This window comes from Vulpes lagopus, chromosome 3 (genome assembly GCF_018345385.1).
Source record: "Vulpes lagopus strain Blue_001 chromosome 3, ASM1834538v1, whole genome shotgun sequence".
Taxonomy (NCBI): Eukaryota; Metazoa; Chordata; class Mammalia; order Carnivora; family Canidae; genus Vulpes; species Vulpes lagopus.
Window position 1 is genome coordinate 47,926,429 of NC_054826.1, and position 17,970 is coordinate 47,944,398.

Sequence of the window (17,970 nt, forward strand, 5' to 3'; positions counted from 1 at the left end):
GGTCAACTAAAAGACTTCAAAATTAAATAGACCTGCACTCAGCCCCCAGGTAAGGTGTATGATCTTGAATAAGGAAAGTAACCTCCTCCACATAGAAACTGACAATACTGTCCTTGCAAGGCAGTTACGAGGATTAAATGAGATAATCCATGGAAAGCACTTAACATGAGGTCTGGCACAGAGTCAATACTCAGTCCATAACAGCCACTGTGCTAATATCCTCCTTAGCCTCCCTGGGGCTCAGCTTCTTCATTGGTAAAATTAAAATCATACCACCTGCTTTACTCATTCAACAAATATTTACTGAGTTAAGTACTGTGAATACAAAAATGTATTCACCAGACACAATTCATGGCCTCTCAGAGCCCACAGTTTGAAGTTGCTCATTATTCATCCATTCAACAAATATTTTTACTGAATATTTAGTATATAGCCAGCTGCATAATGGGAATTAGAGACACAATGGCTAGTACAACAGACCTAATCCCCAAGTATCTACAGAGTAATAGCCTACAGAAGATGTAATAAACTAAGCTAGTGAAATGACTAACATAGTAGGTGCTCGATAAATAAAAGTTATCTAGGTGCTAATCAGAAGCTGTGTATGTGATTTTGGGAAAGTTAGCTCATAAAAGTGTTGAAAACTAATGATTCTTAACACATTAAATTTGGTAGATAGGGACTTGGTATGGAAGTGTTGAATCACTATATTGTATACCTGAAACTAATATTACACTATATATTAGCTGAATTTAAATAAAAACTTTTAAAAAAAGAATTGAGAGTAAAAAAGTTTAAGATTTTAAAATGAATAAAGTGTGAGAGAAGTCCAAAAAATGAAATAATTATTTATTTTTAAAGATTTATTTACTTATTTATTTGAGAGAGAGAGCATGAGCAGGAGGGATAGAGGGAGAGAGAACCTGAAGCAGACTCCATGCTGCTGTGGAGCCCAATGTGGGGCTCAATCTCACAACCCTGAGATCATGAACTGAGCCGAGTAGGCCACTTAACCAACTGGGCCCCCAGGCACCCTCAAAACATATAATATTTAAGTATACATTTAATGAGACATATATAGGATCTATACGCTGAAAATTACAAAATGCTGATCAAAGAAAACCTAAATAAATGAAGAGGCATACTGTGTTCATGGATTGGGAAACACAACATAGTAAAGATGTTACTTCTCCCTAAAGTAATATATAAGTTTAATGCAATTGCTATCAAAATCCCAGCTAGTAGAGCACGTGGGTGGCTCAATCTGTTAAGCATCTGCCTTCAGGTCAAATCATGATCCCAGGGTCCTGGGATTGAGCCTTGCATTGGGCTTCCTGCTCACGGGGGAGTCTGCTTCTCCTTTTCCCTCTGCCTCTTTTCCTGCTAGTGCTCTCCCTCTCTCTCTCTTTCAAATAAATCAATGAAATCCTTTTTTTTTTTTTTTATAAAAATCCCAGCCAGGAAGGTTTTTTTTGTTCTGTTTTGGTTTTTTGGTAGATGTAGACAAACTTGTTACAAAGTTTTGTTTTTTGTTAAGATTTTTTTTAATTTATTTATTCATGAGAGACTCAGAGAGAGAGAGAGAGAGAGAGAGAGAGAGAGAGAGAGAGGCAGAGACACAGCAGAGGGAGAAGCAGGCTCCATGCAGGGAGCCCGACATGGGACTTGATCCCCCGTTTCTAGGATCAGGCCCTGGACTGAAAGTGGCGCTAAACCACTGAGCCACCTGGGCTGCCCTGTTCCAAAGTTTATATGGAAAAACATAGGCCCTAGAAGTGCTGAGACAATCTTGATAAAGAAGAACAAAGTGGGATAAATCACTCTACTCAATCTTAAGGCTTGCTATGGCCACGGTAACCAAACCAATGTGATATTGGTAGTGGGCTAGATACATAGATCAATGAAACAGAATAGAGAACCCAGAAATAGACCCACACAAATACGTGCAATTGCTTTTTTTTAAAAAAGGAACAAAAGCAATTCAAAGGAGGAAGGATAGCACTTTTCAACAAATGGTGCTAGAGCAATCAGACTTCCATAGGCAGAAAAAAAAAAAAGAACCTTGATCTTATATAAAAATCAACTCCAAATAGATTATGGACTGGGCTATAAGACATAAAACTATAAACACTTTTAAAATAGGAGAAAATCTTCTGTTTCTAAGACCAGGGAGAGTTCTTAAACTTGATACAAAAAACATGTTCATAAAAGAAAAATTGATAAATTGAACCTCATTAAAGTTAAAAACTTTGTCTTTGCAAAAGCCCATGTGAAGAGGATGAAGAGACAAAATACAGACTGGGAAAAAATATTTAAAAACCATATATTCAAAAAGGACTAGTATCTAGAACTCACAAAGAGCTCTCAAAACTCAAATGTAAAAAACCCCACCCTGTTAGAAAATGGGCAGAAGGGGTGCCTAGGTGGCTCAGTTGCATAAGCATCCAACTCTTGATTTTGGCTCAGGTCGTGATCTTGATGGATATTCTCTCCCTCTGTTCCTCCCCCGTGTATGCTCATTCTCTCTCTCTCTCTCTCTCTCTTTTTCTAATAAACAAATAAATCTTTTAAAAAAGTGAGTAGAGACTCCATGAGGCAGTGGCGACGGCAGCGGTGAGAAGATGAACAACAAGTTCGACGCATTGAAAGAGGATGACAGTGGGGACCATGATCAGAATGAAGAAAACAGAAAGATGGTGAGAAGGAAAAAACGGAACGAGACAAAAGTCAGGGCAGCAGTAAGAGGAAGGCTGTTGTCCCTGGGCCAGCAGAGCATCCCCTGCAGTACAACTATACTTTCTGGTATTCAAGAAGAACCCCCGGCTGTCCCACCAGCTCACAGAGCTTTGAACAGATTGGCACCTTTGCCTCTGTGGAGCAGTTCTGGAGGTTTTATAGCCACATGGTACGTCCCGGGGACCTGACAGGCCACAGTGACTTCCATCTCTTCAAAGAAGGAATTAAGCCCATGTGGGAGGATGATGCAAATAAAAATGGTGGCAAGTGGATTATTCGACTGCGGAAGGGCTTGGCATCCCGTTGCTGGGAGAATCTCATCCTGGCCATGTTGGGGGAACAGTTCATGGTTGGGGAGGAGATCTGTGGGGCTGTGGTCTCTGTCCGGTTTCAGGAGGACATTATTTCAATACGGAATAAGACTTCCAGTGACCAAGCAACCACAGCCCGCATCTGGGATACCCTTCGGCGAGTGCTTAACCTACCTCCCAACACCATGATGGAGTACAAAACCCACACCGACAGCATCAAAATGCCAGGCAGGCTGGGCCCCCAAAGGCTCCTTTTTCAAAACCTCTGTAAGCCGCAGTTGAATGTGCCATGACCCTCTCCCTCTCTGGCTGGCACCATCATTGAAGCTGGCATCATCGGAGTCTCTTGTTCTGTTGGCGTGCTACCTGGAAGATCCTTCTGTCCAGGACAAGAGGAATTGGAAGAGCATTTTATGTTTTAAGAACAAGCTGATACACAGCAGCTACAACAACAGCTGAGATCACTTAATAAATGGTGCTAAACTAAAAAAATAAAAATAAATAAAAATAAAAAGTGAGTAGAAGACATGAACAGATATTTAACTGAAGAGGAGACAGAGATGGCCAAGAAGTACATGAGAAAAGTTCAACATTATTAACTGTCAGGAAAATGCAAATGAAAACCACAATGAGATATCACTGTAGACCTACCAAAACGTCTAAAATAAAAAATAGGGCAGCCCAGGTGGCTCAGTGGTTTAATACCACCTTCAGTCTAGGGTGTGATCCTGGAGTCCCAGGATCCAGTCCCACGTCAGGCTCCCTGCATGGAGCCTGCTTCTCCCTCTGCCTGTGTCTCTGCCTCTCTCTCTCTCTCTCTCTCTCTCTCTCAGTCTCTCTCTCTCTCTCTCTCATGAATAAATAAATAAAATCTTTAAAAAATAAAATAAAATAAAAAATAATGAAAACATCTGGCAAGGAGGAGAAGAAACTGTATTGCTCATTCATTGTTAATGGGAATCTGCAATGGTACAGCCATTCAAGAAAACAGTTTGACAGTTTCTTAACAAAATTATGCCATTACCATAAAACTCGGCAATTTCCATCTTAGGCATCCCAGAGAAATGAAAACTTAAGTTCACACAAAAACTATACAAGAATACCCATATCAGCTTTATTCATAAGAGCCAGTAATCAGAAATAGCCAGATGCCCTTTAGTGGGTGAATGGTTAAACAAACTGTGTACATACATGCCATGGAATACAATGCAGCAATAAAAAAGCAACAAACTACTGATATTCTCAACAATCTAAATGAATCTCCAGAGAATTATGCTTAGTACAAAAAAAGCTAATATCCAAAGTCTGCATACTATTTGCACTTTTGATAAGATAAAATTTAGAACTGGAGAAAGGATTCATGGCTGCCAGGAGTTAGGGATAGTAGGGGCAAGGGGACAGAGGGTGGGCGGTGGGTATCCAAGGGCAAGACAAAAACCCTCTGGCTTGGGAATTCTTCAGTATCTTGGCTGTAGCAATGGATACACAAACCTACACACCTGACAAATATTTAGAATTAAATACACATGCACAAATAAGTACAAGTAAAATTGGAAGGTCTGATTAAATTGATAGACTGTATCAATGGCAAATCCCAGTTGTGAGATTGTATTACAGGGGATTCAAGATGTTACCACTTGGGGAAGCTAGGTGTAAGAAACATTGGATCTCTTGTATTATTTCTTACTACTGCATGTGTATTTACAACTATCTTAGTAAAAATTTCAATTAAAAACTTTATTGTTTTGTATTCTAAAACTCACATTTTATTAAACATTTAAAGATATAGGAGAGTAAAGATCAGAAAAATCATCATCCTGAAATATAGCATTTTAATGCACTTTTTTTTCTGGTCTTTGGTTTTTACATTTATATGAAAAAAAAATTGTGAAGGACTGGAATAAAAAGCAGGGTGGTGACAAGGTGGGGACCTTGTTGTCTCCTACCTTCTATGACATCAGAACTCAGTGTTTGAGGGATGCCTGGTGACCAGAGGCCAGGAAGGAGGAGGTTACTCATCTGCCTGTCAGGTGTGTGTGGGGGACATTGATCCACCCAGGCAGCCTGACCTGAGGCCATGGTGACCCAACAGGTGGGCAGTAGGGGGCGAGTGGCAGCCGAGCTGTTTGAAAGGAGAAGGGGCAGTCGCTGTGAGGACAAGAAACAGGTGAGGCGAGACTGGATGTATGCTGCCTCCCATCTGGGCTCCCTTTGCCACTGCAGACAGACTTAAGGCCCTCAGAGTCAGAAGAGGCCTTCAGCCTGACCCTCCCTGGAGCCCCATCTGTTGGAACACAGCATGCATGCTTAAGTGCTTCTTCCCCAAGGCCATTACCGACTGACTCTCTTATTTAATTCCCAGCACCGTCAGCAGAAGGTATGCCCCACGAGGACTGGATTGTTTGTTTAGTTTCCTACTACATCCCTAATGCCTACAATGGTGTTTGGTGCATAATAGTGGCTGAATAAATCAATGAATGAATGAACATGCTGAAATAAATAGGCTACATCTGAATTGCAGAGTTCCTGGAGTATTTATTCTTAAGGCTAAAATTCAAACCTCATGCAGAATTTTGTCCCATTGTAAGCAACCACATCATTGATGACATGTATGAGGCAGCTACTTTCAGGTGAAGGCCACCAGGCAGCACAAGAGTGTGATCCCGGAAGAAAGGAAGACTCCTGATAGCCTCAGCACTTTCCCAGGGGCTGCTACAGTGAGTCCAAGCACAGGACAGCAGTCTTGCTGAGCTGCAGAATGGAGGGAGCTAAAGCAGCTGAACTCTGTAGGACAAGGCAATGGAGAGGAGAAAGAGAGCTGTACACCCAGGGGTTCCCCATGACTCCTTGGCTGAGGGCGGGGTGTGCGTGCAAGGGACCAGATTAGCCGCCCTGATCAGGGTGATTGCTATCTGGTTGACAGCAGAGCAGAGATCCTGGAAATCCAGTAGGGCTGAAGGTTGTTGGAATTCTGGCCCAGCTAGAGCAGAGAAACTCCTTAGCACTCAGGCATCCATTTGAGAGCACACATATACAAACATGCACACACATCCATGTCTGTGCATATATATACATGCACGCATATATCTACATGCACACATATATATACATAAATATACTTGGAAAAAAAGAAAACTCTTTTTCAGGGGCACCTGAGTAGTTCAGTTGATTAAGCATCTACCTTTAGCTCAGGTCATGATCTCAGGGTCCAGGGATCAAGTCCCCCATCAGGCTCCCTGCTCAGTCAGAAGTTTGCTTCTCCCTCTCCCTCTGCTCCTTCCCTCTGCTCGTGTTCTCTCTCTCTCTCTCTCTCTTTCTCTCAAATAAATGAATTTTAAAAATCTAAAAAAAAAAAAAAGCAATGGCCAAAGTCTCCACATTAAGAAGGAAATAAAGAATTAAACTTAATGATAGAAAGAAGAAACAACAAAGATAAAATCAGAAATTAATGAAATATAAAATGAAAATAATAAAACAAAATTAATAAACTGTCTCTTTGAAAAGATTCATAAAATTGGTAAATTTTTCATAGTCTAATTTTTTTAAAAAGAGAAAACCCAGATTACCAATATTGAGAATAAAAAAGAACTATCACAATACCACATATAGGCAGACATCAGAAGCATCTGAAGGTAATATGAGGAATGACTGGATACAAATGCTTTTGCTAACTTAGGTGAAAGGAAGAAACTTTTTACAAAAGTTTCTCAACACAATTTACAAAAGTAACTCAAGAGGAAATAGAAAGTCCAAATGACTACAAGCCCAAAAGATTTCACCAATGAATTCTATCAATCATGTGACAGAGAAAGAAATAATATCAATTTCACACATATTCCTTCATAAAATAGAGGCAGAAGAAACGCTCCCTGACCCATTTTAAAGGTGCAGCATGACATTGACTCTAAAACTCCACAAACATATAGAAAAAAAAAATCTGACCTCCCCATGAATATAGATGAAAAAAATCTCCACAAAGTAGCAAATCAAATCCAGCAATAGAGAAAAAGGTGAATGCATCATGAACAAATAACTTCCTGAAGGAACTCAGGTTGGTTAGGTATTCAAAAGTCAATCCATGCAATCTCTCCCATGATCAGACAAAAAAGGTTGGCACTCAGATAGTCTCTCAGTGGATACAGGAAGTGCATTTCACTAATTCAGCATTCATTCTTGGTAAAATTCTTAGAACAGTAGGAATAGAAGGAAATGTCTTCAAGCTGAGAAAGGATAAGAAAAAAGCTAAAACCACCTCCAGTGGCTAAAACCACTTCATGGTGAGCACTCACACCTCATCCCACTAAGATACAGTGCAAGATGACCATGTTTGTTTTTGCCACTTCTATTTGGTATTTTACTAGTCAATATACAAGGCAAGAAAAAAGTTAGACTTCTGAAAAATAAAGATTAGAAAGGATGAGGTAAAACTTCTTCCCAGACAGTATGATTTTCAATATACAAAATCCTAAACTCTACCAGAAAAAAAAAAGGAAGAATTAAATCATAAGATACAAAATCAATTGTGGTTCTATAGACTAGAAACAATTGGAAAATGAACATTTAAAATCAATACTAGTTGTAATAGCATCAAAACCCATAAAATACTTCAAGAAGATGAGCAAGGCCCCTACACTTGAAAACTATGAAACATTACTAAGAATAATCATAGACAATGTAATGGAGAGATCCACCTTGATTATGGATTACAAGGTATGGTACTTTAGAGACATTCTTTCTCACCAAATTGAACCCTAGTTTCAATGTAGTACTATTCAAAATCCCAGCAGGTTTTTTAGAAACTGAAAAGATTGATACGTTGATAAATGTGTGTGTGTGTGTGTGTGTGAGAGAGAGAGAGAGAGAGAGAGAGAGAATGCAAAGGATCTAGGGTAGTCAGAAAAAAATTTGAAATAAACGAAATTTAAAAACTCACACTATCTTATTTCAAGTCTTAGGATAAAGCTATATGGTCATCTAGATAATATAGCATTGACCAAGAGAAATAGATAAAGGAATGGAACAGCACAGTGACAGTGGGGCTGTTAGGGATTGAACTGTGTCCTCCAAAATTAATATGTGGAAGCCCCAATCCTCAATGTGACTGTATTTGGAGATAATTAAGGTTAAATGAAAGCATAAAGGGTGGGGCTCAAAAAGGGGTGGGGGCTCCACTCCAATTGTACTGATGTCCTTATAAGAAGAGAGATACCAGGGATGCACAGAAAAAAAGGCTGTGTGAGGACACAGGGCAGCCATCTACAAGCCAAGAAGAGAGGTTTCACCAGAAACCAACCCTGCCTCATGCCTTGATCTTGACTTCCAGTCTCCAGAACTGTAAGAAAATTAATTTCTCTCAGTTGCTTAAGCTACCCAATCTGTAGTATTCTATTATAGCAGCTCCAGAGAGTTAAGACAGATTTAGCATTGGCATAAAGGTTGCTATATAGATCAATGAAACAGAATAGAATCCAGAAGCAGACCTACATAAATATGGTAGGCATGTTTTTTACCGATTTTTAAACAATTCTAGAACTGGACATCCTGATGAAGAAAAGAATCTTTTTTTTTTTTTTTATAATTTTTTTTTATTTTTTTTTTTAATTTTTATTTATTTATGATAGTCACAGAGAGACAGAGAGAGAGGCAGAGACACAGGCAGAGGGAGAAGCAGGCCCCATGCACCGGGAGCCCGACGTGGGATTCGATCCCGGGTCTCCAGGATCGCGCCCTGGGCCAAAGGCAGGCGCCAAACCGCTGCGCCACCCAGGGATCCCCAAGAAAAGAATCTTGATCCCTCCTTTACATCATATACAAAAATTCATTCAAAATGGACCATATACCTAAGTGGAAAGTTAAAACAATAAAATGCAAAAAAGAAAACAGAGGAGAAAAATCTTCACAACCTTGAGTTAGACAAAATTTTTTAGATTGCACACAAAAGGCATAACCATAAAGGGAATATATTCGATTATTTGAACCTCATACAAATTGAAACCTTTAACTTTCAAACACCTTGGTAAGAAAATGAAGAAGCAAGCCACAGACTTGGAGAAAATAGTCATAATACAAACATCTGACGAAGAATATATATCCAAAATATACAAAGAACTACTATAACTTAATAAGACAAACTGCCCAATAAAGAATGAATAGAGTTTTTAACAGACATGCCCACAAAGAAAGCTATGTGAATTCTGATCAAGAAGCACATGAAAAGATGCTCCACATCTGCTATAGACTGGATGCTTATGTCCCCCCTAAATTCATATATTGAAATCCTAACTCCCAAAGTGATGGTATTAGGAGTCAGGGGCCTTTGGGAGATGATTAGGTCATGAGAGTAGAACCTTCATGAATTGGAGTAGTGCTCTGATTAAAAAAAAAAAAAAAAGGACTCCAAAGAGCTCTCTCTGCTCTCTACCACATAAAGATAGAATGGAAATGGATGGAACCCAGAAGAGCACCCTCAACAGAACCTTCATGCTGGCCTCCTAATTCCAAACTTCCAGCCCCCAGAACTATAAGAAATAAATTTCAGTTGTTTATAAGCCACCCGGTCTGTGGTACTTTGTTATAAGCAATGCAAACAGACTAAAGCAACATCATTAATCATTTGGGAAGTGCATATAAAAACTAGATTGACGTACCACTACACAACCAATAGAATGCCTAAAATTAGGAAGACTGCCAACACGGACGTGGAGCAACTAACTGTCTCATGTTGCTGGCAGAAACATAAATTAGTACAAAACCCTGGAAAACAGCTTTGTGGTTTCTTATCAGATTAAACATGCACCTGCCATAGGACCCAGTATTTGCATTTCTGGGTACCAACCCAAGTAGAATGAGAACAGATGTCCACACAGAGTTGTATCCAGGTGTTCATAGCAGTTTTATTCATGATAGTCAGAAACAAGAAACAGCCCAAAGTCCATGAACAGGTGAAGAGGTAAATTGTACCATATTCATACAATATATTACTCATCGGTAACACTGAACATAAAAACATGGAAACATCTCAGAAGCATTATGTTGAGCAAAAGTAGCTAAAGTAGCTAGGCACAAAAGACTACAAAGTTCCATTGATGTGAAGTCATAAGTCAGGCAAAACTACTCCATAGTTACAGAGCAGATTAGTGGATCTGTCTGGCAGGCGAGGGTAAAGGAAGGAATGGACTGTAAAAGGGCATAAGGGAACTTTCTGGGATGATGGAAATGTTCTTTCTCTTAACTGGGGTGGTAGTCCACAGGTGTAGACATGCCAAAACTCAACAAACTGTACATTTAAAATGTGTGCATTTTACTGTCTGTGAATGATACCACAATAATGTTGATTCCTTTTAAAGATCATTTAGAGCAAAAATGTGAAAGTAAGGCAAGGAATGAGAACAGAGGTGGGTCTTCTCAGCAGAAAGAAGGGAGGGAAAACCCCAGTGGAATGTCACCAGGCTGCCATGTTACCTACTTCTGCAATGTTCGGGGGTTTTATAGTAAGTGTGCATGACATAGATAACTAGGAAAAAGTTAAGCTCTAAAAATCATCTTACAGCATTGCTATGCCTAGCCTTCTGTGAGGGCAGCAGGCATGCCTGCCTGCCTGCCTGCTCCCCAGTGAGTCACCTCCTTCCTCCTTTTCTTGCCACCAGACGCTGTTGGCGTTGCTGATCTTGGTGCTGTACGTGGGCACAGGAATATCAGGTGAGCATTCTGGAATCTGAGAAAGGAGGAGCCGAGTCCACACAGAGTCAGGAGGGGTATTCTGGGGATGGCTGCATGCCAACCCGAATGCCAAGGTTCACCTTCTCCTCCCCCTCCCCACTGGGATGACCAGCTATGTTTATTTCAACTACGGCTCATTTGTCCTTTTAAGAGGTGATGTTTGTGCCTGTTTCAGGAAGAAGTTGGGAGGTGTCAGAAAGGATCAGAGAATGTAGCTATCCCCAGAATCCTGTGGCTTCCCAGGTAACATATTCAAAAAAGGTACTGAGGGGATATCAAATTTAGCTGAGGAGATCTGGGAAGGCTTCCCAGGGGTGTCATGGGCGAGCTGGACCTTGAAGGACATGTAGGAGCTGGCCAGGTGGAGAAGGTGGGGATGAGCACTCCAGACAGAAGGAATAACATGTGCAAACACTCAGAAAACTTTTTGAAACTAGTAACAGGGGATTCTATGTGAAAAAGCTCAAGATGCAACTTTGATGTCTGCCTTTCAGGGATTTGAATACCAGACCAATGAACCTGCAGAAGAGCCAATAAAGGTCATCAGGACCTGGTTGAAGGAAAATTTGCATGTTTTCTTGGAGAAGCTAGAGAAAGAGGTGCAAGAACTGGAGCAACTGGTACAGGACCTGGAGGAGTGGTTAGATGCTCTTCTGGGAGATGGGCATGCAGAGGATCCCTGCTCCACCTTCAAAAGTCACCTGTGAGGGCCCAGGGCTGGAACCTGGGGAGGACGCCAAGTGGAAGCCAGTGGGGAAAAGGGTTGCTGGCGGCTCCTCTACAAAAGGCTGAGCTGTGACACTTGAATTTCAAAGCAAGAAAATAAAATAGTTGGGACACTAAGAACTTTGATGGTACCACTGCTGGTTCACAAGCGCTGTCAGGAGGACCCCAGGGCTCTGCTGGGAAATCCTCCAGCATACCAAAACTCTGGTGCACTGGAATCAAGCCAGTCCCGGCTCAGGACCCTCACCCACCTCCCTGAGATAGGGCTGATAAACAGTTCTTCCTTTTTTACATTCTTTTTCTTCCCTCTCTGAAACTTAGCAAGAGGACACTGGTTCTGGGGTATATAGATGGTATGTAGCCACTCAACCTTCGGACACTGCTGCTAGCAGCATAAATTGCCAAAACCCCAGTAGAGGGTAATTTGGTGATAGCTATCAAATTCACAAATGCATTTACCATTCGATCCAGAAATCTGCTTCAGGGATTTATCTAACATATATATATATACACATATATACACACATATATATATATATGTTTATGTATATATCAATATACACATACATATATATTTATCATATATGTGACATGTATATAATCTAATTATATATAATTTTATATAGTATATATAATATATTTACATATAATTTATCACATATATGAAATATATACTTATATATATACACACGTGTGAAATTACATGTATACAATGTTACTCTCCTAGCTTCATTTATAATAGCAAAACAAAAGAAACAATCCAAATGATATCAGTAGGGCCCAGGTTAAGATAGTAGAGGCACAGCCAAATAGTGGATACCTGCAGCTGTGAAAGAGAATGAGGACGCTTTCCTTCTGATAGAGGAGAGTCTACAGGAGAGGTTGTTAAATGAGAGAAATTAAGGCATAAGAAGAGCATGGGGATAAGAATTTATATTTTGTTGATGATGATGATGATGTTATGGAATGTGAAAGAAAACTCTAGAAGGATCAAAATGGGGGAGGGGCAGGTTGGGGGAGTTGAAAGTGAGCAAATATATGAACAGAATGAAAGGGAAAACCACACTTTTTTGTTTTCAGACTATATGAATGTTTTACCTATTCAAATATTTTTAAAATAAAATTACTTATTATTTTGCTTGCAGAGCAGGACTGGAATACAGAATATACAAGCAAAATAAGAATACCGCTATGATGAAATTATGAATGATTTAATTTTTTTTAAGCAGTGCCAAGAGAAAACCCTCTCTTGATTAACTTATTTTGATTAAATGATGATAATTTTTATCTAGGATTTTCCCTTTTTCCTTTAATTTCCAGGAAGTTCAGCGTTTATTTAGTTGTCCATTGTGGGAATTATATCAGCCTCACTCTTGGACTATTTGCCCCTTTCTAAGATTTTTTGTTTTCTATTTTAGTGGAATTATTATATTCATGCCATAGAACTACCTCAAATCTTTGGAAAGTCATGAGGGTTCCAATTCAAATTGTCTCATAGAATATCTGCCTTACAGGGGGAATGGCATGGCAATTCTGCTTGCTGGGAGGAATTATTCAATTGCCACTTGGGAAGGAAAAAGTCTTTGCAAGTGATGGTCACAGTTTTGCCACTTTGAATATGTGTCAGGGGGTAGGGACCAGAATCTGTTTTTCTTGTTTGCAGCTATTTTAGCAAGTATTCTGCAGGAAGGTCTGATAATGATATATCTTTGCATTTATTTTTACTGTTACTATAAAGGCTGTAGTAACATATCCAAAATCATGTACATGTACAGGGTTCCCAGGCAGAATTTTGACTGTACACAGGTTTAGCCTAACATACACTTCAGACTCTAACCCTCATTTAAGTTGCAATTGTATTGTACCCATAATATATATGTGTGTGTGAATATTTATATATTATATATATTTATATATTTTCTTTTTATATATGATATAGTTGTAAATATTTCTATAAAATAGATATGTATATAAAATTGTGGGATACATAAATAAAAGAAAATGGAGCCTAGATTCTTGTGGATTGAAACCACCTCCGTGGATATTAGCAGAGCCTTTGAACAGAGGAGTCACACCCTGAAAGCTCCCAGGCATTACCCCCACGCACCCACAAACAGGGCCTGATAGAAACAGCCCATGCTGTTGTGAGGTTGCAGCCCACTGATAGTGGTCACTTCTGGTATGTTCACTTGTGAGCCCACAAGAACAGCAAGCCCGCTACCCAGGGCAGCCCCAGCAATGAGGATTTATTGTGGCACAACACAGGAGCCAGAATCTCATGAAATTAAGAATATACCATAACCTGGGAACCCAGAGACTAGAAGAGAAAGGTCTTTGAGAACCCAAGGTATCTCCCGAGGTGCTACAGGAGCCCCTGCCACAAGAATCTGGGAGCTTACCTCTAGCTTTCCACCTTTACCTTGAATGGGTGACTCTCTGGCTTTCTGCTTCTCTTTGTGAGTCTTCCCTGTCTCTTCCTGCTTCCAAAGGCTCCTTGCCCACCACTCTATCTATCCCTTCTTCAGCTCAATACTTCTGCCTGCGAGTCCTCCTAACTCTGATTTGCTCCTGGTCCCACAAATCCTCTCCCTTTCTCATGACTTCCCAAAGTTCCAATTACTATATAATTCTGTCTACATTTCCCAGAGCAAACTCCAGGAGAGTGGGTGGGATGTGATTGACTCATCTCATCAGATGGAGCTTCCTTTCCTGAGCCAGACTCTGGATCGGCCTCTGGACTGGATGACCTTGGGGTGACCACCCCTCACCCCTGCTCCAACCAGCTGTGATAGGACAGAGAGGGAAGGATCAAGTACTCCAGAATGGAGTTACCTCATATAAGAAACAGCCTGGGCCCCTTCCTGATGGGCGGCTCTGGACCATGTATAATGACCTCACACTTCCCAAGGAGGTCAGAAGTGTGAAAGAGAGTGATGGCAACCCTTGTACCGTGCAGTCCCAAGAGTCAATATCAAGGAAGCAGAACTGTGTGAGACAAACATTCATAGGCTGTATGTAATTGCTGAAAATGAGGTGGGAGGGGCTTGACCACAAGAATCATCAGAGTCAACATAAGTGAGTGGGTCATCCAAATCTGGGAATATTTCATTCATTCTCCAGTTTCTGGGTATAAAAAAGACAAATGACGCACTTAAGAAGAAGAGTATGGGGGGCCCCAGGGTGGCTCAGGTGGTTAAATGTCCAACTCTCAATTTTGGCTCAGTCACAATCTCAGGGTCTTGGGATTGAGCCTGGAATCAGGCTCCATGCTCAGCACAGAGGCTGCTCCAGATCCTCTTTCTCCCTCTCCCTTTGCCCCTCCCACTGTTCTCTCTCTCTCTCTCAAATACATATATACATACATAATAAGAAGAATGTTACTACCTTTAATGACTTTGAAGTCTTATAATTTGAAAGAATTAGGCAAAATATTGCCCAGTAGATCTATTAAGGGGTCCACTTTCATATCTACAGAGTGGACTTCCCTTTGGGGGAGAAAATGTCTTTTACTTGAGACTTGAGAAGACAACTATTTCCAGCTCCTTCCATTCAATCAAGAAATAAGGCCACCAGCAGAGCAGGGTCTCCCTGCTCCCATCCCAATCCCCAACCCAATCCACTTCCAATAAAACCCAGCTCCAACTGATTCTGATCTTGCAAGGCCAGGCTTCCCAGCCACCAAAGAATACTTTAAATAGAAAAGAGAGTGGTGCCTGGGTTGCTCATTGGTTAAGCATCTGGCTCCAGCTCAGGTCATGATCTCAGGGTCCTGGGATCAAGCCCTGCATTAGCCTCCCTGCTCAGTGAGGAGTCTTTTTCCCTCTCCCTTCTGCCCCGACCCCCCAGCTCATGCTTGCTCACTCTCTCTCAAATAAATAAATAAAATCTTTTAAAAAAAATAGAAAAGAGAAATTGAGTAATAAAATCAGGAGTCAAAACTTAAAAAAAAGAAAAAGATTGAGGCATGCATGTGCCAGCCACTGGTGAGCAAGAAGTTTACAGGCTAATGGAAAAAAAAAAACAAGCAGAAAAGTCAAGACCAGGGAATTTTGGAGAATGATAAGTGTATGAGTAGAAACAAGGAAACCGCTTAGCAAGCCACTGTGGTCTTCCATGTGGAAACGGAGGCGTGCGGGGAAGAGGTGTAGAAAAGCAGAATTCAGTTTGAAAGTATCATCAGCAGGACATGCTGATGGAAAAGAAGGAGGAAGGAGGGTCCAGGTAGCCATCTGCTCAGGCTCAGGATGCCCCCTCTCTTCAGTACATGGCAGCCTGAGCCATGATTCAGGTCCTGACCCAAGATGCTCACAAGGACTATGTGGAAGAGACAGGCATAGTCTTGTTAAGGGAAAAGTGGCCAGTTGGAAAACTGTCCTGACTACTCAATTATCTACATTTCTTCCTTTGTTTCAGGCACCTGGAGCATGAGGTCAGCATCACAAACAATTAAAAATTTTAATTAATTTTAATTGATGGTTTTCTCCCCATCTCTCTTTTACTTAATAGATCTATTTGGCAGCCTTCCTGATGCTCCCTCAGGCTCTTCTCTTTCGCTAACACTGATTCATTCTACATTTTTCTTTGTTTGTTTTATTGTTTTTGGTCAGCTTCTTTTCTGTTCCTCCAACTTATATAATGGGGAAAACACCCACAATCATTGGGATAATTTATGTTTTGAAGATAAAAATCTGATAATCTAGACAAAATTGAATAAGATAAAGTCCATCTATGTATTAGCTATATGTATTTCCTAAGAATATAAGGATTATTGGGGAGAAATAATAAAATAGTGGCAACAGACATTTAGAAAATGTGTTCCTGTTTTAGGGGCTTGGTCAAGTGCTATTGCTAATTTCAGTTTATGGACTGGGACATTGAGGCATAGAGAGATCATAACATTGATAAAATCATATCATCAATAAATGGGAAGCCAGATAATAAATTCAAACCCAGGCTATCTGGCATCAAAGCTCTCGCACCAATTCAATGAGCTTCATAGCCTTGCCTCCATTAAGCCTAGCCAAGATAATGTCTTCTCTCATTTTATTGTTAAGTAATCATATGCCCATTAAATTTACAAGGCAATAAATTTACATTGCATGCTACTACATGTTGGGTACATATATAGAGAGGTAGAAGTCACATTCTCTGCCCACATATAGCCTGTCCTTCTACCATGAAACCAAGAAACAAAGATGAGAAAAATGAAGTATCTACATTCTTGTAACAGCTATTGGATAAAGTGCCAAAGGCACCTAATTGCCAAATGAGCTATATACTTACTGGCCTAATGAAGAATTCAGAGAAGGGATAAGGAGCTTGAGTTGGCACTAACATGAAAATCTGTTAGTCCAAGTTATAGAAAAATGCAGAAACCCAAATTAGGCTGTAGCCAAGGGGAAATCATGAGGAAACTGGAAAAGAGATGAATGATGGATGGAGGCAGAGAGGGGCCCTTCCCACAAGAATCACATCTCAGGCATGGGTGCTGGTGTGGACCAGCCCAACCCCAAGTGTCAGATCCTAGGTCTCAGGTAAGATTTGGGGCCCAGATCCCCCACAGATCTTTGTGAGAAACAGTGGTTTCGTTTTTGTTTTTTTGTTTTTTTTTAAAAAACAGATGCCCTTGGGAAGTAGGGATTTGGGCTTCACTGAAATTATTCCCAGACCAGGAAAGTCCATTTCCAGTCTGCATGTCATATTTTTGATGATGTCAAGTAAAAATGTGGATTTAATTTGTTCTCTTAATCCACAAATTTGTTCAAAAAAATTGTGAAATGCCCTAAATCCAATTTGGTTCAAATCTGGCTGTCAGAAAGATAATTGAGGGTGGTGAGAGATGGAGCCAAAGAAGACGCCTTTCTGGGGCATCCAAATCCCTTCTGTTGTGACATTTCCAAGAGGACATGCATCCCTGCTGGAAGGCAAAGAAGACAAAAATTTTATTTGGACACCATGGCCAGCTTTCTCAGTGTAGTGGCTGAGCCTTCAGTAGAAGGACCTGACTCACCTGTGTGCTTCGGCCAAATCACTCCACTACTCAGATTCTCAGTTTCCCCCTCTGTCATCTGGGGCTACTACCACCTCCTCTGAGCATCTGTTGGGATATTAAAAGGATGTAACAGTAAAGCATAATGTTAGGAAGCCATTAGATGTTTACAAATGGTAGCGTAAGAGGAAAGTCCAGGTAAATCTAGACTCAGGCCCCGTTAGATCCAGGGGACACTGGCTCTTGTCTCACTCTCCATCTCTCAGCTCCATTTGCCTCTAGGCTGGCCCCATTCTCAGGCAGGCTGGCCCCACCATGGTAGCAAGATGGTGTCAGAAGTTTAGGCTCTATCATATCCTACTGGTCTCCCCAGAAGAAGGGAGAGCCCTCTTCCCTGAAAGCCATGGTCAAAGGCCTGCAACTGAACTTGGTGGTTCTTGGATTGGATCAAATACCCATTTCAGAGCTAATCCTGGTGGCTGAAGTGAC

The 17,970-nt window shown here is 40.7% G+C and overlaps 1 protein-coding gene and 1 pseudogene across 1 annotated transcript; both read left to right on the forward strand.

Moving 5' to 3' along the window:
• The first annotated feature begins 2,621 nt into the window (after positions 1–2,621).
• On the forward strand, positions 2,622–3,340 carry LOC121487969 (annotated as a pseudogene).
• A 1,784-nt stretch (positions 3,341–5,124) lies between these two features.
• Positions 5,125–11,473, forward strand: SMIM23 (small integral membrane protein 23). The gene is made up of 4 exons (XM_041748480.1): positions 5,125–5,214; positions 10,694–10,745; positions 10,942–11,009; positions 11,261–11,473. The coding sequence occupies exons 1-4, from the start codon at positions 5,125–5,127 to the stop codon at positions 11,471–11,473; spliced, it is 423 nt and encodes a 140-aa protein (XP_041604414.1).
• Positions 11,474–17,970: the final 6,497 nt, after the last annotated feature.